This window comes from Mycteria americana, chromosome 2 (assembly GCF_035582795.1).
Source record: "Mycteria americana isolate JAX WOST 10 ecotype Jacksonville Zoo and Gardens chromosome 2, USCA_MyAme_1.0, whole genome shotgun sequence".
Taxonomy (NCBI): Eukaryota; Metazoa; Chordata; class Aves; order Ciconiiformes; family Ciconiidae; genus Mycteria; species Mycteria americana.
In genome coordinates this window covers 166,561,239-166,588,855 of record NC_134366.1, presented here as the reverse complement: position 1 = coordinate 166,588,855, position 27,617 = coordinate 166,561,239, and the positions used below count along the sequence as shown (strand labels likewise).

At 41.3% G+C, this 27,617-nt stretch overlaps 1 protein-coding gene across 1 annotated transcript in view; it reads right to left on the bottom strand.

Moving 5' to 3' along the window:
- TG (thyroglobulin) overlaps nt 1–27,617 on the bottom strand; it is a 168,749-nt gene that overhangs the window by 113,844 nt on the left and 27,288 nt on the right. The window contains exons 16-26 of the mRNA XM_075495481.1: nt 26,547–26,756; nt 24,133–24,287; nt 23,463–23,619; nt 19,028–19,252; nt 14,131–14,280; nt 11,017–11,187; nt 6,603–6,725; nt 4,741–4,856; nt 4,003–4,111; nt 2,463–2,660; nt 527–694 (exon numbers count right to left, since the gene is read on the bottom strand). Coding sequence (XP_075351596.1) covers nt 527–694; nt 2,463–2,660; nt 4,003–4,111; nt 4,741–4,856; nt 6,603–6,725; nt 11,017–11,187; nt 14,131–14,280; nt 19,028–19,252; nt 23,463–23,619; nt 24,133–24,287; nt 26,547–26,756 — 1,782 coding nt within the window. The remainder of the gene's footprint in view (nt 1–526; nt 695–2,462; nt 2,661–4,002; nt 4,112–4,740; nt 4,857–6,602; nt 6,726–11,016; nt 11,188–14,130; nt 14,281–19,027; nt 19,253–23,462; nt 23,620–24,132; nt 24,288–26,546; nt 26,757–27,617) is intronic.

Below are 27,617 nucleotides of genomic sequence, written 5' to 3'. Positions count from 1 at the left end.
TTGTTAGAATAGCTGCTCAAATTAAACAGGTAGTATTGAAATGCTCAGAAATTACATTAAAAAACATCACTAGACTATGCATCACCTTATTTACAATACAAGACCCTAAGGAAGAAAGACCCAGGTGTCCTGGTGCTAGTCTGGGTCCAGGGTGCCAAGGCTTCACTGTTTTCCATCATTGCTTTTTCTGTGCAGCTCTGGGCATCTATCTTTTAGCATTTGCCCCAGAGTTTACCTTTCTTTCAGATTATTGGCTTGAATCTGCCTAAATTAAATATTGGAAGTATCGCAGGGTAACATACTAAAACCAACACATTCTGGACTTTCATTAATGTTCACACAGTAAAGTGTGAGAGGTCCACCTATCTAACAGTGTATCCAATTAGGGAGTTCTTATTCTCCTGTGACCGTACAGATATGGATTTACTTGAGAAAAAAAGCACTGAAGTACCAGAGCAGGCTGGTGAAAAAGTCTATGGAAGAATTAAAGAAAAGTAATGTAAATTGAGATAATTCATTGACATACTTCCACTGAACACTTGTCCTCCCAGGGTGAAGGAAAACATCTTCTCTTTTTCGTCATAGCTCACACCTTTACATATCCCACCTATGACAGACGTTGGTGTTGGACCCCAACCATTTGCATTGCAGATCAGCACGTCTGGGTAGCTCATCAAACTACACAAAATGGTACCTAGGTTCAGGCAAAGAGAGAGCTGCATCACTCCAATAATGCTTTGCACCTACACAGAGCTTTTCACCCAAGCATCCCAATACTTTCTCTAAATGCCAACTGAACCTGTGTCACTGAGATAGATACCCTTTAGTATTGCTACCCCCAAAAAAAAGAAGAAAATCAGAGCCATACGTTCAAATTGGAGTACCAAGGTTAGCTATTCGTACCTAAAACATTTGTAACCTGCTTTTCAGAGACTTCAAGCACATAACTATTACCACCTAATAAAATATTACTATTATCTGATAATACCCAGCAGTGTTCTCAGCACTTTATAGCACCACGGAGACATATTCAATCCTTTGGCGGTCTTACAATCTCAGGCTCTGAACCAAGAAAGCACTTATATTTTTACTGGGATGGTTTCCTAGATTGGTGTCTGCTTTCAGTCAGCCCAGGCTTGAGCCTCCTCTAGCATCGCGGTGTGAGTTGCGAGGACCAGCACACTTAAGGCCAGGTGATCTGGCGTCAGTCTGTTACCGTAACGTCTAGACAATACTCAGCTCTTGCTTTGTACTTGCTATCACAGTTCAGGCATTTCTGTGGTCTTACAATGCCCTCTCTGGTTTTTTTTTTTATTTTTTTTTTATGGACTGGGTATATGAGAGATTGAATGTGCTACTTTTTTTTTTTTCTTTTTCTTAACAACATGCTAGTCCAAGTAATGCATTTACCTGTATTATTGATCCAAATAGGTCACTCCAACTAAACAGAGAGCTCTACAACATTCACCTTCTCCATACCCCCTTCTAAGCTCACAAGTACAGGGAACCCAAAAATTTTATGGTAAATATAGAGAGAAATGGACTTTAGAAGATCACCTAGAACATTTTGATGTAAAAAATATGAGATGCCAAAACAGAAAATAATTTAATGGAAACATTTGCTTGACAACTTCCACAGAGAAAGTTTTCTCAAATCCAGGATCAGTTTCCACTCAAAACTAGAGAAGTGCTCGCCACATAGCAGCCAGCAATACGTGCCTGGATTCGTAAAAGCCTGTCTTTAAAAGCCTGAGACATGTCAATTAGAACTTCACGTTTCCTATAGGAAATGCACCTCCCCTGGGAAAGTTGATCCCATGTGAGCTCAAAAAGAAACTACAAAAAGCAGGCACTGACATTAAGTGCTTAAATTGGCTGGCAGAAATCTGGGCTCTGCCTAGGTCCCACCTCTGCCACACTCTGTCCATCCCACGCCCACTTGCTCTCCTAGCTAGACATCCAGAATTAGGAGATTACAGCATTCCTGCATGCAATAACATAACATAATGCCCTGTTTAGCATCCTCTTTTCCTGCTCCAAAAAGGGAGTCGATTTACATTTGCACTACCAGCACCCTGGAGGCACCGTCTTAATTCCCCCATCAGCTCAAAGACACCAACTTCTGGCAACTGAGCTGCGTTACACAAGGAGAGAGGCTGTTTCAGAATGATTTATCCTATCGGATGCAGATGTCTAAAGCAGGTCAAAAGAATTACCCTTTCAAAATGTCCATTTCTCTCCAAGAGCAGCTTGCCACCTCAGGTCTTTATCTCTACTGCTCCAGGGCAAGTCTTGAGCATTACTCAAATTCTGCCTACACCAAAAAATGTCAGTGATGTAGAGGCAGGCTGCTGACACTCTGGTATGATGTAGAGGCAGGTGTACTGTGTCCAAAAATGAGTTCTACCCACTTAGCATTGTTTTTCTACTGCAGAATTTTTTATTTTGCAGTTAGGCAATACCTCCGTCAAGCGCAATCTGACCCAAGATGAAGCCGTCACAGCAAGAGTCCCTGCTGCAAGACTGCCGACAGAAGAGTTGAGCATCAGTCAGGGACGCGCTAGCTGCCGAGAGCACGACGGAGCGATACACACCAGAAAGGACATTCTGAAAACTGGTCCTTTCAAAGGTCTTGAGTCCAGATGAGTTAAATTCTTGTCCTGGGTAGACAGAACAGGAAAGAAATGTTCAAAAGAGCTCAGGAGGAGACGGGATGCTTTCAGATTGCCTGCAGACTGGAGCTGGTTGAAAGTTTTATGATAAAAACTCAGCCTTGTGAGTCCTTTTCCGGACTTTGAGTTTCAGATGCAAGATAAGATCATCAAATGGTTTGGTGCAATTATAGCTGGGTAGTTGGTCAGAATGTACTGCCAGGGTAGGAAAAACAGTCCACTGTACCAGCAAAGGGCTCCTAAATCGATGTACACAGTGAGGCTGGTAATATTCCACTTTCAAGCACTACATTAATGATGCCCAAGTATAAATGAAACAAACTTATCTTGTTAAAAAAGTAAAATATATAATTTGGCAGCATAACTTTATCTGCAATTAAGGCTACTGCTGACTAGACACTTATGTAAAAAGACATTATTCAAAGAATCCTGGATATAATCAGCAATATCAACAGAAATCTAGAGTAGATCTGGAATCAACAGGATTACATTGATTGCAACAAGCTCAGGAGTCTTTTTTCCGGTGAGACTTAGGTCTTTATTTTTATTATTATTAATAAAAGGAGACTCAGAGGTTTGGGTAGAAGTAAAAAGAAACCAGTGACAGCAGAGATTTTTGACTCAAACCCTGCAGCATTCTGCATTTGGCTGTCTTGTTTCGAATTTGGCATGAGGCTTAAAGTTGGACACACATTGGATGGGGCATGCACTGGTATCAATCACACTTAGGCCAAAAAAAAAAAAAAAGTATCTTGTACATTCATTAGATCAGCTGAATCACTTTGGGATTCACTGGAGAGCAGGGTATTTCTCAGCTGGTATATTAGTAGGACAATTTACAGTCAAAATTAACATAAACTGTTAAATTATGTACAAGCTGGTGATGAATAATGCCTTACATAGTCAAATAACAAACTTTAATAAAGAGAAATCATAGTGCAACAGAACAGAGTACAGTAGAATAGAGAACTAGAATAGAATAGAACTATAGAATATAGAATAGAATAGAATAGAATAGAATAGAATAGAATAGAATAGAATAGAATAGAATAGAACTAGAGAATAGAATAGAGAACATTGGATAAAATTTGAGCTTTTGTGGGACTATCTGCCATCACAATGGCTTAACAAAGCTGTATTCCTAATTTCTAGGGAACAAGACGAACAGAAGATTTGCTGAGGTTTCTGGGCTATCACTAGATGTTACGCTCTGAAACGTATTATGCCTTCTTCAACAAAGATGCTCCCCCACATTTAGTCATGATCCTATATGGAACTACAAGTCTGGGCCCAGCAGTCTAACATTAGATGAGTGATTGGCATCTGGTACCTCTCTTCAAATAGACCACCACCGCATCTCCCTCTGGATTCCTGACATGAAGCAGGCAGCTGAGATGACCGATGCCAGTGGCAACAGGGTTCCCCAAAACACCTTGCACCTGAGACAGAAAACAGGCATGCACGATAAATACAACCTAATTGTTTTCCTCTCCTAAACCCCATTTTCTTTATTCAGAAACTCAAGGGGAGGAATTAGCGCACATGGTTTATAACCACCACAGCTCCCTGTGGCCCAGTGTGGAAATTTTTTATTCTATCAAACGGAGATCTCTACTCTTCAGTGCCACTTTGCTGTGTTTAAAAGTAGCGAATAGGAAGCTGTTACAGTGCTAAAGAGCACATGATTCAAACCCTGGACCAGAGGAAGGGACTGAGAAATGATGACTGTTTCAGGTGACCTGATTACTGACCTGGATACTTCTAGTTTGGACTATCCAGTGACCTCCCCTTTCAAGTTAACCTAATTTCCAGACTGCGGGAGCTCAGCATGTTTTAGAACAGAAGTGCTGTGTAACGTTTCAACCAAACACTGAGGCATCCAGAAGTCAGTTTTGGGAACATTTGGGTGTAGCTTCTTTACCAACCTGCAGGAATTTATTACTGCCATAGCGAAGAGCAATGTCCAAGAGGTCAGGTAACAGCCTGCCTTTCTTCTGTGGTGCCTTCTACTTATCCCGAACCTACAGTATTATGATAAAGACATATTTTTAAATATGATCATTTTTACCAATCCAGAAGTGGTGCAGTTGAAGTTGACTTCAGCAGCACTGTATAATTCACACAGAACTTCAGCACCAGCAGGAGTTACAGTGGCAAAACCGCATGCTTCTTCCCTCTCACAGCCTGAAAAACAGAAAAGAAACCTTAGGTTTCCTAGCATTTCATGTGCAAATTTCTGCTACAAATTCCACTGTTTACTGCCATTTACTTAGTTTTTCATACCTCTATCAGATTGCAAACACATGAATTTCATTAGCCAGATGAACTTTACTATTCAACTATTTTAGTAGAGGGTTAGGTTTATAAATTAACTTAAATTAATGAAAAAATGTTGTTTGGATATTCGTCACCTGATGATACAAACAGCTGAGTTATGTTTAACCACCCACATTTAACATCGGCTGGATAATTTTGCCTGAGGCAAAATTTCACCTCCTCTTCTAGGAGCAGAGCTGTGGGAGCAAGTTAGTGGTGAGTGTGCAAGGGCAGAAGGACCTTCAGCTGCTCCTAAATCTGGAGGGGGGTGGCTGCTTGCTCACTTACAGTGGCCGGGTGATTGCTGCAGAGGTGGCACGACTGAAGAATTTGATGTTTCCCTCCTCCCTACCACCCCAATATTTGTCACAATCTGTTTGCCATGGGGTTACTCTATCAAGCAGATGTGATGTGCTGGCAAAGCGGTTCAATGTTTCCAAATGTCTTCAGTATAAAATCAACCAACTTAGACCAAAGCATCATCAGAAATGTAAACTAAGCTGTCTGACTTTGTTGGGAAGCAGAAAGGGAAGGGTTAACCCTTACTCTTCAGTGAGTACCTCAACAGGAATATTTTGTAGTAGTGCTACCATTTGACAGTGGATGTAACTTATAACAAAAATACAGGTTATGTGCCCTGAATCAGATCGCTTGTCAAAAGGGCACCTTTTCCTCCCTAAGTTCATTCCCACGGTCCTCTCAGGTCAGTGCCTTGCTTTTGAAGGTCTCCAGTTTCAGAGGAAGGTGCAAGAAACCTTGCAGGGTACAGATGGGGGATGATCTGGTGCAGGAAAAATATTCTAGTAACACATATAAGGCTTCATGGATTCATCTCTTAGCATGAGATGACTGTTCCAGCTAGACCAGGGTATGTGACACAACGCCACTGACTTTGTCAGACTTTGGTGATGTCTACCCTACAAACAGGCCACCTGTGTTATTGCTGCCAGGGTGTTTTTATTTTGAACTTAACCCCTCTGCTTCTCTTCACAAGTCTGAGCATTGGGAGACACAAGGCAAGGCATTGATTCAAAGCACCCTGAAAGCAGTGCAGCGATTCCCCTTGGTTTTAGATTACATTGAATCAATATAAACCAGCAAACATGATGCAGCCAGATGTAATATAGTATATACACTGTAAGGCTCGGCAGAGGAATATCTCTGCACTCCTTCTAATATCCTTCTGACGTAAGCACGGATGATTATTCCTCTTATGTGCCAATCAGGTAATTTGGGAAGAGGTGAAAGCTTGGTTTTCAGATGTCTTGAACACCTAATCCTTCTTTTGTCTGCCCATCTGAAAAGTCTGATGAATGTTTCCTGGTCTGAATCTCAGCTCTCATCCATATTGCAAACTATACCAACTGGCTTTAAAATCAGATGACTTGTCTAACCTGGTACATAAAGTCAGAAGACTTCTTTCTGAAAGAAAGACCAGTCTCTTCCCTGAACCAAGGTCACCAAAAGTTGTAAATATCTTGCAGTGAGTTGGTGCTGAACTGCAAAACATATAGTTCACCTAGGAACTTAACTATAAGTTCATCATATGAAAAAATTACTATTTTCCATCATGATTAGTGTTGTGTCTACAGATTTTCTGAGAGTTTTCCTCACCTGAAATGCATTGAAGAGCCGGACTTTGCAAGTCTCCCCCAAATGACTGAGACTGAAGAATTTGAGCTTCTTGTGACCCATAAATCAGTCTGGAAGCAGGAACTCTCTCAAATTTTCTGAGTACTAAAAAAAAAACCAAACAAACCAACCAGGTACTATTATCAGTTCCCATGCTGCAGAGAGACAAAGAGACTTTAGGTAGAAATAAAAATTCACAAATTCTGTAGGGAAAAAGGTTTGCTCATTAAATGATGTACCATAACTCCACAGATAATGCAGGAGGCAGCTGGACTGAGGATATAATTTCTATTCTGAAAAAAAAAAAAAAGCTTCACAAGATCTTTTAAAAACAGTTAGCCAGGAGTGGGCTGAGTGTTTATATTCAAGTGAGACTTCTCTTCCAGCAGCAGACTGGCCATCTCCCATTACTTACTCATGGCGCAGAACCAACCAGTGAGTCAACGGGGAAACCAACTTTCTGCAAAACAGCCACTGAAACAAGAGCCAGCTCCAACAGAACTTGGCTAAAAAGGAAATCTAGGAGGTCTATTACTTGTGTATAGGAGCACACCACCACTGATCTCCAGTGACTCCAGGCTCAGGCATCTATCCAAGGTATGTCCTGCATGCTCCTTTTTGTCTCCTTCATTCAACCTTTAACTCCAGACTGTCACTTTACTTACCAAACCCTTTTATCTGCTGCCTCTGAATTGTGCCCACTGCACTGAGTGTAAGGAATTGTGACAAGCAGCACTGTTCACAAACTGGGAAAAGCTCACGGGGTCTAGAGATGCAAAACACAAAGGTCACTAAATGGGGGGAGCGATCCAATTTAATTTCCAGAAGGTTTGGTGAAGGGACACGCAGTGGCACTACCACTACTACCTGTACTACAAAGGTTTTTTGGTACGGTGTGTCCACCGGTTGATACACTGGTATCTTTCAGTGAACACAGCGTACTAAGGAGAAGGGAAGAACGTGGTGACTTGGCATCACCCCTGTGTTGACCAGACTTGTCCTCTAACTGCCTGTGACAGTGTGCTTCCCCCGCCCTCGACCTTTATCTCCTGCAACCCTGGTTAGGTGATAACCACCAGTGGTGATTGTAAATGGATGCATCTGGTCACCATCGGCTCAAAGTGGATTCAGGAGACAGATAACAACACAATAACCTAAGGGTTGGGCTATTAGCCCAACAATAGCCTGTGTTGGGCTATTGTGTTGTGCCTAGGGCCATTGTGTTGTGCACCCACCCAAGAAACTAAAACCTGTGGTCGGCATGCAAATATGACTATGGGTCAATCATCCTATCCCCCATAAATAGTGAGCAGCCCCAGAGCCCTTTGAGCTCTCCTGCACAGCAGTGGGCTGCACACCAGGATCTCCCCTTGAGCAGGGACGCCTCTCAAGGTTACTCCTCGAGGTTGAGAGATTCCTTGCTGCAACAGATCCTCGGTAAGTGACTAATAGCATGCTAAACTTTGAAATCTTAGCTAAGTGATATAAAGGATTGATTGCGCATATATATAATCCTTTAGACATAAACCGTTGACCAAGCCTGGGACTAGGACTGGATCTAGCCGCACCTAGACTCCTCTCTGAGAAGGAGTTTAGAAAGCAAGGGGATCCTTTTCCAAACCTCATGACTCAACAGGAGGGTCTCCCTGACAGTTTTGTCTGACCCTGTCCTCTATGCAGTAAATAATCGAGTGCACCTCGCCATCGAATCTTGTTAAAACACTGTCGCATTGAACTTTGTTAACTCCCTATTCTGTATCAATAAACTATATTTTTACTTCTCTCTAACGAGTGAAGTGCACGCTCACTCCATCCGCGACACTGCCCCAAATGAATGCAAAACTGCCTCAAATGAATGCAAAAGCGCAAAGAAGCAGGAGGCCCGGTCTGATCTCAGCCTGTGGGAGATGTCTGCACATGGACGAGCCGGAGGCTCAGCCCTTCTCTGCCCTGCGCACATGGGCGCAGAGGTCCAGCAGGAGGATCCCAGGCCTCTCTCCCCGAAACGTCTGGATAAACCACAAAATAAAAGTCAGGGATAAGTTCTTAAAACAATCATTTGTACTCCTACAGCAAAACAGTCAGGACTAAATCAGAAGCAAATGTCCACTGTTGTCAGCAGGTGCTTTCGATAAAACTGTCATTTCTGCTCAGAAAAAACATGAGGGCTGGCCAAACACTTAACACAAACACACAAAAAAATCCTTGCGCTCCGGCTAGGCTAGGGAGAGGGCTGAACGATGGTGTAAACAGAGGTGGAATTGTTCTCCTTCCTAGAAATACAGGACACCAAAATACAAGCATTAGCTTAATTCTGCACTAAACTGAATTCCTTCTACATCTGCAACTTGCAGTGATGCCTGGTTAAAAACAGAATTAACGTATTTTCATAAAGCTGAAAAGAAGCAGTGTTTTTATGTTGTTTGCAATTGTTTGCTGCCCTCATTTCTAATGCAAAATTCAAAATAAAAAAAGACATTTTTAAATGTTTTTCTTTACTTCTGATTTTTTTTCCTATTTCTGGCTTCATCCCATCCCTCCATTTTCTCTGCAATAATATGGGAGAAAAGTAGAGAAGAGATAGAAAGTGTAATGAAACATTAAACTGAAAAGATTGCAAAACTAACAGAAAAGCTGCCTTTTTTTCATTCTGAATTTTGTTTTTTAATATAAAGGTAAAAAAAATTGCATTCATAAAGCTATTTTGTAAAAAAAGAAAAAGTACAATGAAAAATATTCTACCAGCTCACATTTTCAAGAACTTGTTAGTTCACATTGCCCTCTTCCCCACAGTAATATAACTACTCAACCATTTCACAGGCTTAGTCCGTAGCAGAAATTCTCCTTCATCTCATGTTACTAGAGTCTAAAGCTCTAGATCCCATCCCTGTTATTGCAATAAATGTTAAGCGTGGCTTAAACTACAGCAAGAGAGAGAACAATAAGAATGAGCACAGGTTGTTACAGCTTATTACTGTGCATTCATAAGAGGAAATTTTTCCTCCCACTGCAGCCTCAAAAACCAAAGAACAGTTGGGTTATTTATTGACCCAGCCCGATCGCCAGCCTCCTGTCAAAGCAAGATCAGTCTTCAGGCCCTGCTGTCTTGCTGCATGCTAAATTCGGTTAAGGGAAGTAGAGGGGCAGGGGAAAAAGTAAAAATAGAGATAATCGGTTTCACTTTGTATAACGCTTTCTGGAAATGCAGCATGAGCTATAAAAGAAAGAAAATGAAATTAAATTAGCTTGTAAATTATTTTTAAAAACCAACCAGACTTCTTGGGTGTTCCTTGTTGTTGTTTTTTTAAACCTTAAATTGTCAACACTTAGAACTATTTATTTGCAGTGAAATCTTCTAGCATGATGCACAAAAATATGCACAGATATCTACAACTGCTTCGTCCTAGACAGTCAGAAGTGCTCATGCAGGGGGGCTCAAGGTAAGTAACAGGAGAATTAAGCTGCTGTGAGTCCTCTGCCCAGAGAAACACCCCAATTACCCCATGACTGAGAGCAACAGAGGCTAACACCTCGCGTTCGTAACTACGACCAGTCTCTGAGTATGCTCAGAGAAAAAAATACCTATTTCAGTTGAAGATAGTTTTGCAGCCTCTTGTAACCCACAACTGAGGGCTTTCATTTCATACACCTTCTGCTGATCACACTTCTCATAAGACATTGTCTAATTCACAGCACACCATGACATCAGTTTCTAAACTGAGTATTCCATTAAATTCAATACCAATCATATGATGAGTAATAAAAACTTCTGGAAAACTATTTTTGGGCAAGGCAAAAGCTTTGGGGCTGAGAAGCGTAATTAGACCTTATGACAGGCAGTTTGGGGACTGTTTGATGAATTACTTTTTTTTCCAAATTATTCATCCTTGAGAACTGGCATTTCACAACTGCGTTCAAGCAGACGTAAGTTCCCCCAGCTTGCAAAGGATACGTTCACCAAGTTAGATACCGCACAGCGGAAGCCCAGAGGGTGACGTTATGCCGCGACTGTTAGGTCATTGCCAAACACAGTCTATTTCACATGAACACACTGCGGAGTGATAATTTTACAAAAACAAATCATCATTCTGCTTCTTTCCAATTAGTCCTCTCGTTATTCTTTTGGGTTTCCAAGCAGAGAGCAGGAGATCGGCATACATCGAAAGCTGTCAGCCATCTGAAAGTGTAAGAAACCTGCTTCTCTGTCTTCCCTTACAGGAAATTACTTCTCCAATGTATTCAAGAAATGCAAAATTAAGGAGGAACATGGCTTAAGGCAGAGGCAACAACTATGGGAAAGTGAATGCCCATAAGCTGTGGAGTGATGGCTCTCTTCATAAGGAGGTTTCACTTGTGTGGGGTCAAAACATATCCAAAATATTCTTCTGACACTTACTTAGGCACTGGTAGTCTGTAAGGAGATTGTCTGTTTCAGTCCAGTCCAGTGCTGCTCCAAAGCTATCGACACAGAAGGATTTCTTAGTGTCAGGGTCTTGCTGGGAAGGTCTATACTGGCCATCTTCATCACACTGCAGACCCTGCTCATTGCTTTGACAGTACGTGATACCTGTTACAAGTAAACAAGAAAACAAAAAAAGGTAGTTTGATAATGGTTTCACTGGGTTTCACAGCATGGTTGTGGTTGGAAGGGACCTTTGGAGGCCATCTGGTCCAAACCCTGCTCAAGCAGGACCACCTACAGCCAGTTGCCCAGAACCATGTCCAGATGGCTTTTGATCACCTCCAAGGTCGGAGATTCCACAACCTCCCTGGGCAACCAGTGCCAGTGCTCAGTCACCCTCACAGTAAAAAAGTGTTTCCTGATGTTCAGAGGGAACCTCCTGTGTTTGGGTTTGTGCCCATTGCCTCTGGTCCTGTCAGTGCAGTAGGACAGTGTTTCAATGCTGTAGGACAAAAGTGCTCTAAATACAGCAGAGACTTCACTGAAAATTAATCTATAATTTGCATTGTGTTTCATACTCTGAAACATGGTACTCTCACTGCTTTGTTACTGCAATTCATATTCCAAACAATTTTAGGATTCTCTGCCATGGATCAGATCTCATTTATGCTAAGTACTGTAAAGCAAGGAAGTACAGAGAAGGAACTATATTTTCCTACAGGTTTGTTCAGTGCCTACTGCAATGGATCCATGAAATGTTATGAACCACGGCACAAGAGCCACCACATCAATGTGGTTTTTGTTGTCCCCCCCCCCTTTTTTTAAATTATCCCTTTCAGTGGGAAAGAAAAGGTCTTCACACTCTATTCTTAAAGAATGAAGAGCTTTGGTTTTAATTAGCAGCATTTTCCCCAACTATGTAACATTTTTAATGATTTAGAAATCTTTAGAAACCAAGTATCTAGGCTCCACAGAGAAAGAAATCTGGAAATTTGACCAACATCAAAGGCAGCAGCAAAGACTAAGCCTGACAGGTTAACCACCTTGATTCCCTCCTTCTGAGATGTTACTGAAGCAAGCGGGGCTTATCTATGTGCAAAGAAACCACCAGAGTTTAGTCTGACATATCAAAATGTGGCAACATCAGCATTGTTTCAATTCAATGCACCAAGCCAGGAGCTAAGGTAGTTTAGGAAATGCTTCTCATGCCTCTCAGCCATCCTTGCCACAGTGGCACAACCTCTAGGAGGCAAACAAGGTAAGCAGCATAGAGGAGAACACTTCAGCCCTCCAATTTTCCTGTGCTGTGTTTGTGAGTCAATACTTTCCTTTGTTTTATCTGGCAGTTAACTCAGCAAACTCTGCAGACTTCATAAGGAGACAGCAGAGAAAGACGGAAGGAAGGAAGGAAGGAAGGAAGGAAGGAAGGAAGGAAGGAAGGAAGGAAGGAAGGAAGGAAGGGAGGGAGGGAGGGAGGGAGGGAGGGAGGGAGGAAGGAAGGAAGGAAAGAAGGAAGGAAGGAAGGAAAGAAGGAAGGAAGGAAAGAAGGAAGGAAGGAAAGAAGGAAGGGAGGGAGGGAGGAAGGGAGGGAGGGAGGAAGGAAGGGAGGAAGGGAGGAAGGGAGGGAGGAAGGAAGGCAGGGACGGAGGGATGGAGGGACGGAGGGAGGATGGAAGGAAGGAAAGAAGGAAGGAAGGAAAGAAGGAAGGAAGGAAGGAAGGGAGGGAGGAAGGGAGGAGGAAGGGAGGGAGGGAGGGAGGGAGGAAGGAAGGAAAGAAGGAAGGAAGGAAGGAAGGAAGGAAGGGAGGGAGGAAAGGAGGGAGGGAGGGAGGGAGGATGGAAGGAAGGAAGGAAGGAAGGAAGGAAGGAAAGAAGGAAGGAAGGAAAGAAGGAAGGAAGGAAAGAAGGAAGGAAGGAAGGGAGGAAGGGAGGGAGGGAGGAAGGAAGGGAGGAAGGGAGGGAGGGAGGGAGGAAGGAAGGAAGGAAGGAAGGCAGGGACGGAGGGACGGAGGGACGGAGGGAGGATGGAAGGAAGGAAGGAAGGAAGGAAAGAAGGAAGGAAGGAAGGAAAGAAGGAAGGAAGGAAGGAAGGGAGGGAGGGAGGAAGGGAGGAGGAAGGAAGGGAGGGAGGGAGGGAGGGAGAGAGGGAGGGAGGGAGGGAGGGAGGGAGGGAGGGAGGAAGGAAGGAAAGAAGGAAGGAAGGAAGGAAGGAAGGAAGGAAAGACAGAAAGCTAAATGTGTACAACATGGCCCTTTGGAAAGGGCTGGCACTCAGACTCAGCACACAGGCAAGGTGGAAACCAGGCAGGGAGTAGGTTTAGTTTCAGGCACTTGCAATAAAGAAAACTGCAAGCGCTGTAAAGAAAACCTAAGGAGCAAACTTTTAAGCACAGGAGTCCAATACCTACACCAGGAACACATATGGAAATGAAGAATGACAACTTCAGGCAAAAGCTAATTGATGTCAGGGTGCATTACAATAACCCTCTTTTATATCCCACCTAAGGGAATAAATAAGTTGAAACAGAACAAAGCAGTCGCTATATCCACCAACACTCCCAAGAAACCCATTCTTACTACCCACTTTTATTTTTATTCATGAGCTAACTGAATTTGCACTTAAGTGATTTTCTTCACGGAACTGCATCCAAAAATAAGTTATTTAAACTTAATACACCAACTTTACTGAAAATATTGATAATGGTTTTATGAGAAGTATTTGTATTTGCAGGGGAAAGACCTGCACAAAGACAAGACTACTTTAGTGTTCATGAAAGTGACAATAAATGAACTATGTAAGATGTTTCTCACTGATACTGAACACCCAGATATCATTCCTGAGGCCAATGAACACGTCTCAAGGAACCACAACATCCTGGATGAGACTGCCCACTTGTTCCTCATGCATTTTCGGTCAAAACACTAGACAGCTTTTTCTGTCTTTGGAAAACCTCTTTGAATGTATGCAGAAGAGATCATACCCACCCAAAAAACCCCAGAGGGAGGATCTTTTTTTTTAAAAAAAATACTTACAGCTGAAAAAAAAAATTCCATTAGTTATGTGAAGTCAGAATACAAAGGGTAAGGGAAGAAATCAGTTCAACTTACAGTGATCAGCACTGAATGCCCCATAGGAGTTGGTAGTTTTGCCCACAGGACACTTGATACAAGAGGAACGTCCTGTCTGACGCTGATAGTAGCCAAAAGGGCAGGGAATGCATTCATCATTCTGGAAATGACTGCCCGGAGGACAAACAACTGCAAAGAGAACAACCACCAATGCTCTTATGGAATCCAACCAGTTCAGGCATTCACACACATATGTGTATGTATGTATGTATATGTGTGTGTGCATATATATATATCTCTCACATCACACTTCAAGCTCTCAATATACATATTTCTAAGTGTATTTCATATTTCACATACATATTATTTCATATTTCTAATGTAATTCCATATTTCTAATACAGGTGAATGGTCCTTAAATGTTCATTAATCTCATAAATGACTGGAATATGGACCATGGTCTTTTTTTCTCAGATCACCCTAAAAATGTTCTTGAATTAGTGCATATCAAACTCTTTGGAAACGCCAAGTCCAGGCCTGATTTCCATTTGTCTCATCCATTTCTAATAAGATAATGCACTTTGTGGATAGGTTGTGAAGGAAAACAAAGGAACACAAGCTACAAACAGAGTAACTTCTACAAACACTACAGACAGAAACAGGAAGACTCCTAGGAGTAGAAACTCCAAAAACATCATCCAGAAACCCACCATATGGTAACACTTTCATTCAGAATTCCTGGTAATGAAATTTTTGGTAAACACTTCCAAACTAAACAGAAATGGCTGGATTAAAAGTCACTAGTTGTGCACATGACAACCCAAACACAAAACAAAAGATATTCTTAGTCTGTATGTATATCATTTTCAGAAGAAATAAGGAGTAATATTTCCAGCTGATCTGTTGCATATTACAAAGAAAATTCTTTGTCTTCTGGGAGGTCATGAAATACTGTCTTTCCTTCCAGATCATTCGAATGAACATTAAAGCAGAAGAGTCACAGACACATTTGCAGGACAATACCTTTACTTGTTATTTCACAGCTGCTTTCCAGATGTAGATTTCCTTCAAAACACTATCAAATGAATATTTTGGGACTTTGACAATGTGCAAAACTTCATTTCTATTTTTGCCTTACGTCTTGACAGCAGTTTAAGCTTGTATGAGAGAGAAACAGTAATGGAAAATTGGCCATCCCCACTACAACCCGTATGATGAATCGCTGTTCTGGCCAACACACTGGAATGTCAATTAATTTAACTTACAGGAGCACCTAAATTAGAACAGACTAAAAAGACAGCTACTATAAAAATGATCATATCTTCCTTCATGGGCTCTAAATGGTCCAATGGGAAAGTCTAGGATGAGACAACTGTGAGGCTGAAATTTTCTCTAGGTATAACACATATCTAAAATCAATTACAGAACCAAAAAATCCTGGATCAGACAGAATTCTCCTTTCTCATGCATATTATTTAATACACAAGAGTGTCTGATACATTTTAAAGACATTTTCCAACACATGCAGAAAGGATCATACTCATTGCAAATGAAAAACAGTAAAAATTAAAACGAAATGAGTAATTCATGCCTAAATTGAAGACAAAATGCAAAGGATGAGGGAGACTAATACAGCAATTAAAGTTTAAAAAGGAACAAATTAATCTTTTCAAAGCATCCTCCTTTTTCTGTAGTTATAGTCATGATGTGAAAGTAACATCTGTGTCTCCAACCACATTTTAAGCAAGTAAAATTGCCTTTTGCCTCACTCATTAGATTAACAAAAGGGCACAAAGAACAGCAAAAAATGTTTGTGCAGACGTATGTTTTCTAGACTCTATAACTCCTGAAGGCACATGTCATTTCACCTATAGGTTACACTTGACACAATCACACAGAGGTTAAGTTTGATTCTAGAAGTCAGACAAACCATCATACCGTGCTTCTTTCAAGCTTTAACATTCATACGTTTTAACAATGTAGGAAACTAGAGAACAGCCTTGAGCCAAAATCTCAGAGCTAAGCGTTAGCAGTGGGCCCAAAATTTGTATCCCTAGAATGGGGGGGGGGGGGGGGGGGGGGCATTACATTTAAACACCCATATTGAATCCCTTGCTCCTGCACATCGGATTTGTAACCTGGCCTCACTTCTAACCAGACTCGGGCTTCTGTGTACCAGGGGAAAACCCTGCTGCGTAGCCGTTTACAGGCTAAAGAACAACTCGCTGGGGAAACACAAAGCAACTCTGCGCAGGGGTACCATTCCTCACAGCAGCCTCCTTTTACTTAAGACCAGCTCTCACTACGCTAAGCATGCTTAAAGACTCTCACAACTGATCCTTACCCAACGCTTGCACTTCTCTTTCCTCCCTCCAGGGATAATGGAAAACTTTGGGATATCGGATTCTTGATCCAGATTATTACAAATGAAGTCTTGAGCTGCCAGCTCAGCTGTAAATCTAGCACTTTATTTGATTTGGGTTATGCTCTGCTCAAAGCAACTCTGATAGAATCGCCAAGCATTCTAAATAATAAAGGGAACCACCATAAAAACATATAATAAAACAAAGATAACTCACAAACTGGCTTCAGGCTTTCTCCTGAAATAAATGGGGGGAGCGGGTTTGAGTTTATAAAGCTGCCTCCTGGACAGTTTCCAACTCTCTTCTTTTTGATTCACACCTTAGCAAAGAAAGTGTCTTTTGCTCCTTTAAAATTTAGCTAAAATAAAACTGTTACCTCAGACTCTTAAGGAATTATATTCATAAACATCTGTGGGGTAAAGTAACTTGGTGTAAGACTGAGACATAGAAAAAATGTCACAGAAGAAAACTAACACATGGTAAACGTTACCCATTTACAGGCAGAAAAACATGAAACAAAGCTACCATGGATGCAAACCTAAAGAAACAGATGACTGTCAGGAAAATAAACGAGAGATGAAGAGGTAGGTTCATGCAAGCTGCATGTTCCTAAATGAAAAATGTTAGGCTTATTAAGAACACCAGAAAGCTGCTGCTACTAAGAGCTGTCCATGCTTCCTGAAGCAAGGGGAAATGTCACTTACAGTGAAATAAAAACAAACAAATCAATAAGATCAGGATCTGAAAAGACAATTTGTATTTCAGCAACAAGGTGGAACAGTAAAGGGAAGAGAATAAAGAGAGAATCCCTGTCACCCTCGCACAACTTTGATTTCTGTAATCACGGGTGATAACTTCTTATTACTAGTCCCTATTATTAGTAGAGAAACAGACCCAGGAGGATAAATGACCAGAATATATCCACAATGCAAAATAAAACTAAATATATGTCTATCTTAGAGGAACCAGAAACTGAGTTCCTAAATCTCCTATTTAGAATAAAATACTGAGTCCTACTACATAAACCCGTGTTCAGCAGCGTGCCTACCATGACATCTTAGAATACAAAATCTCTGCCTAGAGCTGGAGCAGAAACTGTCTCCTTTCCACATTACTATAAGTCTGTTTTACTGAGTGCCTTTTTCTACAGCTAGCTGGTTCAAATATGTATGAACTAACTTACAAAGCAAACTAATTCACTGCTCCCTGGAGGCCTTTATCCCTGGCAGAAAATATTTGGCAGAAAGGTCCAATTCTTTGTAAGTTCTTCTCCTCTAAGTGATGGACTCTACTTAATAAATAAGGATACCTTTAATCAGTACAACAGTACATCTTGTTAAGTAACTGCAAGTCGTTACAGACTCCAGATTCTCAGTAGCAATTCATCTTTTTTCTGCATGGTGTATTTAAATAACCAAAATATGAAGTGTTTCGGACTATGGAGATGAATTTAAACCGCAGTCAATTTACCCTTAAAGGTTCAAGCTGGAAACTGCAGCAATTCAGAACTGGTTCATCACTTGATTACTTCGAAGTTCTTGCCCAGGCATTAGGAAGCTCTCCTAACTTAAAGAGAACCATCACACCAAGCAGGGAGCTAAGCTGTTTGCATGTATTTTGATTTGCTCTTAGGCTCTCTAACTTAAGCTGCATAGTGTTGAAGTTTTCCCACCTGAAAATATTCTCCATTTTGGAAAACTTATCCAATGCCTGCTACTGTTGATCTTATCCCTAAAAGTGGTCCATCCTTCCTCTGTTCCCCCAAAAAAAGCTAGACACAGTGAATACATCCCAAACGGACGTAAGGAAGGCACAGACGCACTGAGGCTGACGGGGCCGACGAGAGCAGAGAGGGCTGCACTGTAGGGGGGCTGATGCTGACAGAAACAGGAGCGGGGCTGTTAAGGCAAAGGCTCTTTGGCAGCTTGACCTGTTACACGGGAGCACTAGGCACAGCCACGGGCATCCGTCGAAAAGGTAGGTTTGGCAGCCCTAAGCAGGATGTTGGCAGAAAGGCAGCCTGTTCCAGGGAAGCAGACTAAACAGAAGGAAAGAAGATGAAAAGAGGGCAGAAGTGCAATCAGGTCTGGGTGTTGGCCAACACCAAGAAAGCTTCCATCTGAGCTGGTTGGACTTGGCCCAGGAATTCACATTCTCAGGACTTTTGCCATTTCTGCATCTAGGTTTCTATTCTGGGTAATATATCATCATCTGAAGCTCTGGCTCCATTATCTTTGTGAAAACTTATTAAGGATCATGTACATTACAGAAAGACCTTCCGATACCTAAAAATTTTTAGACCTTCTGAGATCTAAAAAATCCCCAAAATGTTTGCAAAACCTTGTATACTATGTCAGTGCCATGATGCCTCTTTCCAAATCACTGGTTCAACAGAAGGACTGAACAGTAAGCAAAGCACTAATCCCCTTCTCTCCTCAGATCCGTCATTCGTGTTGGTGCTTCACGCCTTTCACATATTAACCATAAACACAAGTTCACCGATGATTTTCTAACTTTAGCTTTACACTGATTCCTAACAGCATCAAAGAAGGGAAAGCTAAACTGAGACATACCGCATCCTTGTGAATTTGGGACTGCTTTGCCAGGAGATGAAGTTCTTCGAAACCCACTTCTGCATCCTAGCTGCACACTCGGAGACAGATCAAACTCTTCGTCCCGGGGAAAATCAATGAAAGAATCTCCTAGGAATTGCTTGGAGTCCAAATGCAGCAGAAAACTGCCATTCTTAATCTCTTTTATAAATGCTCCAATGAGATTTTCTCCAACAATTGCATTTTCTAACGGGGGAAAAAATACAACACAATAGCATGAAAGAGACTCCCAATACGGGATCAGATAACCACACAGAAACTGATGAACTTTAAGTTAAAAACATAGGCAGATACAGAAATGCAAGCATGTTATCAAAGAGCAGACAAGAATGAATCTGTACAGTGTCTATCAGATTAAAGTCCTAATCTCAGTATATGTAGAGAGTGCTAACGACACAGCAAAAAAAAACCCAAGAAAAAATGGCATATTAAAAACTAAAGCATCAGAGAACAAAATTCGATTTTGGAGCTACAAAAATTCAGCAGCTGAAAACCAGGATTATCTGACATTCAGATTTAATTTATTCCTGTTTCTTTCAATAGGTATCATTTACTCCTTCTTCAGCATTTTGTTGGTTTGGTTTTGAAGGCCAGCATCTGTAACAATATAATAATCACCTTCCATCACACTACTGATATTCAACATATCCACCTGTGCACCAGACACACTCTTCACAATTGCTGAAGCTGGTGTTGAAAGCTGGAAAACAGTGAGTAACTTCCCTGCTCTCTGTAATCTTAATTGCCCAGACAGCTTCCCTTTCCATGACTTGTGCAAGGACAATTTTCAGCGCTAGATCGAGAGCGAATTCCCCAGTTTTGCTGGACCAGAAGTACTACAAGAACAGTGTTCCCAGCAGATTTTATTTGCTGTCACATTCTGTTTCTCTCTGCAGGCTTTATGGCATTGAATGAAATGTTGGTGTGGTTTACTGCTTCAAATTTGCAAGACAAAGGCCTCCTGTAGCTACAGGTGATGGGTGGCCCAGAAACCCAGCAAACGGGAAGTTCTACACACTATATAATTTGAGTTTTGGAAGTACACCAACGACCTTGGATGCTGAATTTTCACAGAGAGGATGTTATATACATAAAGAGAGCGTGAGGAATGTTACAGCTCACACACTGTACAAAGATTATTATTTTGTGACTGATGTGTCCAAGTCAAATAGCTGAGGGTACCGCTGCCTTCTCATGTGGCGAGTTTCCTAACTTTGCACTGTAGCCCAGGGGTGGCTTTTCACTTGTGCGAGGAGAGAACTTCACAGCCCAGTGCGAGGCTCCGGCGACACAGCACTGCCCTCCTGCCCGTGCTGAATGGACCGCAGATGTACGATGCTTCTTCTGAAAGATCAGCCTAGGCCTTTAATGCTGAAAGAGTAGGTGCCCTCTGTTCCTGAATGTTGATCCACAGCCGATTGCTGTCGTGTAGATGTTGTTTTTGCCTTTGCAGAGGAGGGACATGAGATTTTTACACTTATGGGCTAAAGTGAATGGACTTTGCATTAAAGCTCACAGCTGTGTCCTCATATTCTCAAAGGTTTCCTCCAGCTTCGAGCAACCTCCAGCTTTGAGCAACCTCCAGCTTTGAGCAACCTACTATCCTTCTGCTGCACGGACACATACTATAATCAAGAAAACAGCACTTAGTTTTGTTCAGCCCCAAGCCAAAATGATACTTAGCTTGCACGGAAGTAATTGGAGATCACCACATAACCAACAACACTTTGCAAATGTTTTGCCAGAAATTGTCTCATGATTGAAAGCAGGAATAAGCAGATTAGCCTTTTATTTAAGCAAATATCCTTCCGAATTGTCTAGTGACTAGCTGTAGCAGAATTAAAAATAACCTTGAGATGACAGCTGGAGGGAATTCACATGTAGAAAAGAAACAAACAGTCAAACCAGTAGGAAACCACTTAGGTCTGTTGAATTTTCTTAAGTCTAAAACATTCCCCTGCGTTGAAAAGTTCTCAGTGCTATTGCTAAATGTGACCCTCCTGTGACCACACTATGTATCCATGCATATGTAGTATCCTTTACATTCAGAGTATATAAACAAGTGTTTGCCTGTAGCATACATGTTCGTGCATTGCAAATAGATAGGTGTGTCCTGTAACATCTCAACGGAGAATAATTCAGCGCCTGACAGACATGCCAGCCACAGACTCGCTGGTGACGTCTTACACGAGCTGCCTTGGTCGAGCCCTTCCAGCACGGCTGGTCAGCTTGGGGCCACGCTTCCCTGCTGGTCTAAGATGAGCTTCCTGGGGCCTTCAGCATGCTTTAAAGCATGGCAGATACAATAGTGCTTCCCTGATTTTGCTCCTGTTTTGCTGCACAATTTTGGCAATTCACGCTATTACACGTCTCATACTTTGTTAGATTTACTGGTAGTTCTTACTAAGCATTTCTCCAGAGCCTGGTATACCTTTAGGGACCTGGACTTCTGGGGGGACAATACATCTTTTCACATACAGAAATAGCCTGCAAATAGTTGCATCCTGTGTTGTGCAGTGGGAAGAAGTCTGATTTACAGTTTGCTCCTGTTGAATGAAACACTAATTTTAACATGAGAGGGATCATACCGTTACCCAGAGCTTATATTGGCCAATCAGAAAGTGAGAGAAAAGAGAAAGAAAAAAAGTAAATTTGTTTTTTTTTTTTTCTTTAAGGAAAATACAGAGCACAAAGACAAAGCTTAAAATATCAGTTGTATAGACCAGGGACTGATTTCCTCCAGTCTCACCGATGGGAACTGTTTACTGTACATTCATCCACCAAAAGCTCATTTTTATAATCATGAGTATTTTTGCCTGTTGAACAGAAAAGAGAGAAGTTGCTGCAAGTGTTCCTCACTATTTTAGAGCTGAGGCCTAAGCTACAAAGCCAAATGGCATAAGATCCTTCAGGAAGGGATTTGCACAGCCTCAGAATTTAATACATGAAAATATCTGCAAGAAAAAAAGTAATGAAGCATTCATGAGTGATTTAGGTTTGAGGCTCTTCATTGGGAACATATGAACGCTGCGCTTCTCTTTAGCAATTTTTTTCTCAGCTACTTCAAGAGCAAGACTTCTCATTTACCTGTAAAGAAGCTAGCAAAAGAACAAAGCTATTTTAGTAATGTAGATTTTCGAATCAGAGAGCCAATTTGCTCACTCTGTGTAAATACACCAGAAAACACCTCAAACAGAAAGACCCAAAGCTGCCTTAGAAGGCAACGGAAGCTGATGGTGCCAAGAGGATACAGAGAGCAGGTTCCCAGTTGTCCGATCTCCTCCGATAGACTCATACTGCCTCTTCTGAAACCATACAGTCATTCCCTGAAAAGCAATTTTAGTACTACAGGGAAATTACAGTGTGGAGAGGGTCAAAAATGCAATGCCCTCAAAGCAGAACACTTTCAAAAGTAAAGTTTAATATAAAACAAAACACACTTATACTTTGATCCACCTTCTGCAAACTGGCTGAATATTCATGTTTCCCTTCTAATCTGGAACAACTGAATGGGTGTAAACACAAACAGACTGGAAAGCCAGGAACCACACAACCGCTGCAGCCGCTGTCTGCGTCCTGAAGGCTTTTGAACTCAGTTCTCATCAGGCAAAAACTGCTGTGGGGCACATGTCTCCAAGTCCCAAAGTTAGAGGGAAGGACACACGCAGGCAGAGTTATTTATATTTAGTGCTGGGAACACCATTGCAAAGCAGTAAAACTGGAGAAAAGCTGGCACAGAGGGCATTTGAACCTGGGTTATGTCTTTTACATCTTTTATTTTAAAGGGAAACACTGCTTTGAAAGAAGTTCCTTACACCATCTCTAACTCACTTGGAAACCACAGCGAAGATCTGCCAGTCAGTGGTCTCTGCGTAATTGCTCTAGGACTTTCAAGGTTAGGGTCATTCTTTAGTGTCAAAGGTTATGTAATAAATAGAAAAAGAAAAGAAGAAAAAAGAAAGAAGTGAAAAAAAAAAAAAAACTTGGAAGAAATTATATTTTTGGCAATGTGTGAGTTGTGTTTCTCTGAGTCCAACCCAATAAGGAACACAATCTTTTCCACCACTGAGGACCTGCCCACTGGAAATTAACAGCTGGGACAGTTCAGCTCATGCCTGATAAATTAATTTTCAATCTCAGTTAAAGAAGCTGGGAGAGGCAGTCCTATCTGAAAGAAACATTCAATTATAGCTCCTTTCCACTGTGCAGTCACAGCCTGAAAAGATACATATATCAACACCAAAAGTTCAAAAACACAGCTCTAGCATTATAAAGACTCTTTCCGTGAGCATTTATGCTACCTTGTTAGTGCCTCCTAAGAGCAGACACGGGGAAGCAAAACAATTAAAAGTAAAGCACGCTTAATTCACAGAAATATCAGAGGAAAAAAACTTACCAATATCATGTAAGTCAGGGAGAGAAGCTGCCGGAATGTTTTCCAGCTGAATCCTCCACGTGATGTTCACCCCCAGGCGGTCCACGCTCAGGCATTCAACATAGACAGTGGAATCATCACAGACAGAAACTGAGCCGGTATTTCCAAATGCATTTACCTCAAATTCAAAATCAAATGAAACCATGGTTAGTCTGAGAACTTACTAGTTCTTGCCTTTGCCTATTCAATTTCACTGTGCTACGCTCAAAGGCAATATTTTCAAAAGGGCTTGTAAAAACAGAAGTAGAAGTACGAAAAGATAATTTTAGCAGGTCATTTACTCACTGTAAGAATAGACAAAGGGTTCTCTTCCATCAAAATATATTTTTAATAAATATTGGACTGATGTGGTATGACTTCTATGGCTACAATGAAGCTGATCTGCCAATGTGGGGTCAGTGAGACTGAACATCTTATTTTACCGGCCATCCATATAACAGTGCTGCCAGTCTTGGCAGATTTCATGGTATTTTCTGCTATTTCACCTCTCTCAAACAGACAGAGTTCTACTTTGTGTCTCTTTTTTTTTTTTTAATACAAAAAAAAAAAAACCAAAACACAAAAACAACTCCAAAACAACCACCAAACAAAAAAACCCCAACAACAACAGAGAATAAGGAATTGAAATTACCTGGAGGTGACATAAACCACGAGCCTTCAACTCATCTAAAATAAATATCTGGAATGCCTGGAGTAATCCAGAGTAGTCAGAACTACAAGTTTTCTCAGGAGGCAGTAGTAATTGAAAGTGTGTTTGAGCTTGGACTGTCTGAAGTAATTGGAGCTCTAAAAAATAAGTAGAAAGAGCATTTAGTAGCCTCCCTATTTAATGTGGAAACTGACTTTCAAAGCTACTTTGAGAAAAGACAACACTGATTTGGCATTTTGATCTTGCATCAATAGCAACTCCCCATTTCTAGGTGAAAGCAGTAGAGTTTTCCGTAGAAAATAATAAGCAGCAAGAGACATGCTTGATACGTATATACGTTTTGAATTAGAGAAAAAGCCAGGTGCTACAGATATATAATAATAAAGAGTTATTTTACATTGGAGCACTAACTCACAGAAGGATAAGGAACAATCTGGGTCTTTAATGATGATTTTTTATAAGCCTTGGCAGATAGAAATTTCTGGAGAACTAGATGAAAGCTGACGTTATGCCAACACTTCGAAAAGAAACTGGAAGACAGGAATTATTGACCTGTCAACCTCTGCTTCTCTCCGGCACAATCATGAAAGAACTTCTCTTAAGAAAAGGAATTAAATGGTTAAAGCAATTAATAGTAATTCAAATGGGCTTTCAGAAACCTAGCTTGTCAAATTAACTAGGAATCAAGTTTTAGGAGAGAATAAATTTGATTGCATAATAATTGCATTGACGTGGACATCTACAAGGGCCTTCCAATTTTTTGATAGCAAACCGAAGCAATGCTAACGACAGAAATCAATGAGAAACCCGTGAGCTCATCAGTCACAAAATGAAAATCTATTTAGCCGGTTTTTAGCCAGAATAAAAAAGATGCAAATTTCTTGTCTCCACTGGAGTTACACTGATCCCAGGCTTCGTGGAGGGTTTGTTATCTCAGATTCAGCACAGCGGTGATGCTGTCATGCCACCTCCAAATGGAGCTGGCTCTTATCCCACCAGCCTGGAGAAGCAGCAGAGCTCGCCCTAAGAGCTTCACCTCCTCTACAGACCCTCGCTGCATCATGTACGAGTGTCACTGCTGGAGCACAATTCCATCTCTCGCTCCCAAAACGAGTGAGCACGGGAAAGCCTGGAGAGCATCCAAGGAGAATGGTGGGAGGGACTAGAGGACACAAAAGCTTGCTTCTTCCTGCAAGGCACAAAGCCCTCTATCTGTTTAGTTTATCGGGGAGTAGTTAAGAGCTGACTTAACCACAATCTCTAAGTCTACACATAAGGAACAGGAAATAAGATGTTTAAGAGTGTGGGTAATTATCCATTGGAAGAAATTACTAAGTGTTGTGGTGAATTCTCCATTATCATGAAGTTTATCCAATCGCCTTCAGATGTGTTGGGAATTTTTTCTCTCTCCTTAAAACCATGCTCTATTTCAAACATAAATTACTGTAGGAAGTCCTTAGCTTGCATTAAACAGCAGCTTGTATCAGATTGCCACACACTCCCCCCTGGCCTACAAACAGTTACTCAACTGCCATCAGGCAAACATGGAAGTTACTTCATAACGTGCTACAAAAACCTAGCTAACATGATTACAGACAGACAAAAGTCTCAGTCTCAAATTTAAAGTTTAAAATCATTTACATTTGGAATAGAAGACCTGGGGTATAACTGGGAATGTGTCAATACAGCAGTTTCCAGAATAGGTTTAACCCATTCTGGAGATGAAGAGTAGCTGCAAACTTGGCATCAAGATCTGCATTTCTCAAAGTTCAGCACTGCTACAAATTACCGTTTTGATCAGAATGTATCTCTATTTGAAATAATTGAAAAGGCCAACATTAATATCCAGTTACAAGAGCTCTGCATAGACAACTGATTCTTCCAAGATTTAGTGCTATTTTTTTCTTGAAAGAAAAATGGTTTGAAAAATACCACAAGTCAGCCAACAAAGACAACAATAATCCTAAAGAACAGACTGCTGCAAAGAGATGCAGAAGTAACAGTGACTTGATTATGCAAATAAACAATCAAGTTCTGCCAAATTCAAACATCTGGTGCTCATCTGTTCTTCCAGGACTAAGTGGTTCCATCAGAACCACTTCATGGTGCCAGCATCTTTTAACTTGCAAAGAAAAATCTGCATATAGATTGAATAACTATTTATAGCTATATTATTACAGAAAAGTGGGATTGTTTCTGGCATTGTTTCTAGCCAAGACAGAGAGATGAAAATGGCAGGAGACAGGACTAATCTACTACACCTTAATTTAGCAACTGCCATATAACTGTTGTCCTATTACTGTCATTCACACAGTAGCTTCGTGATGAAAGCACATTTTTGTACATCTATTGACATTGCTCTGCGCCCTTCCCAGCCCACGGCAGTTCAGACATACTCTGGCAGGCCTGATAGAGCGGGGCAGCCGAGACCCATCGACGCTGTGGCACATCACACTGAAACGACGTGCTGGAAGGGGCACTGTGGAAGCCCTGGCGACACACCAGCCGGCACTGCTGAACGCTTGAAGCTTGCCCAGCAATGTTTTCACAAAATACAGCTCCGTTGAGAACAGATGAGGTACGGAATGGCAGAGAGCACCACGGACCTTTAGACACATAAGAAAGGGGATATATTAGTGGCATACTATGAAGCATTTCTAGCAAAAAGTCCGCATAACCTTCATATCAACAGAGAAAACCTAGACAGCCCCCTGTGCATGTCCCACGCATCTCAACTTGGATCTAGTTTGATGTCAGCATGGTTCAGTTTACTAAAGCTGATGAAAAAACACATATTGACTTTGATGGGTAATGCATTGGGTCCAGAAAGCTATGTGCATGGTTTCTAAGAACAGATAAGTTTAAAACAGTCATGCATAAATTTAAGCAGGAAGTGAGGAGGTTTCTAACCATCAGCAGAATAAACCTTTACAAAAGATATCCAGTGGAAATAGGCAGGGCCAAAAAAACCACCTCAATTCCCTTTAGAGTGAAGTTTGAAAACTTTAAGATCAGGACCTCATAGGTATGGTGTCTTCAACAGCACCAGGATTTTTCTGGTGACTCAGCAGGTCCTTAACATAACTATATGTTACTATATACTATAACATATACAATACTACTAACAGTAGTATACAGCTTTGGAGTTGGAGCACAAAGTTTACCCTATCAACTCACTCTGCATCAATACAGTCATTTCAACCCTGCTAGCCCACTGTAACAGGCTATTATAGCAGGCTAACTGCAATGATAATTAATTTCTACTAATCAGTACAAACCAACTGCTTCATTCAATGTCAGCCAAATGCCAACCTAATTACTGAATAAATCTAGTAATAATGAAACACTTCCGAGTTCTAGAGCTACAAGACATAGGAAGAAAAAACGACTTCCCCACTGAGAAATAAATATAAAGAAAAAGATGTTCTCATATTGTACAATCGACTTGCTTGCTGTATGTATACATC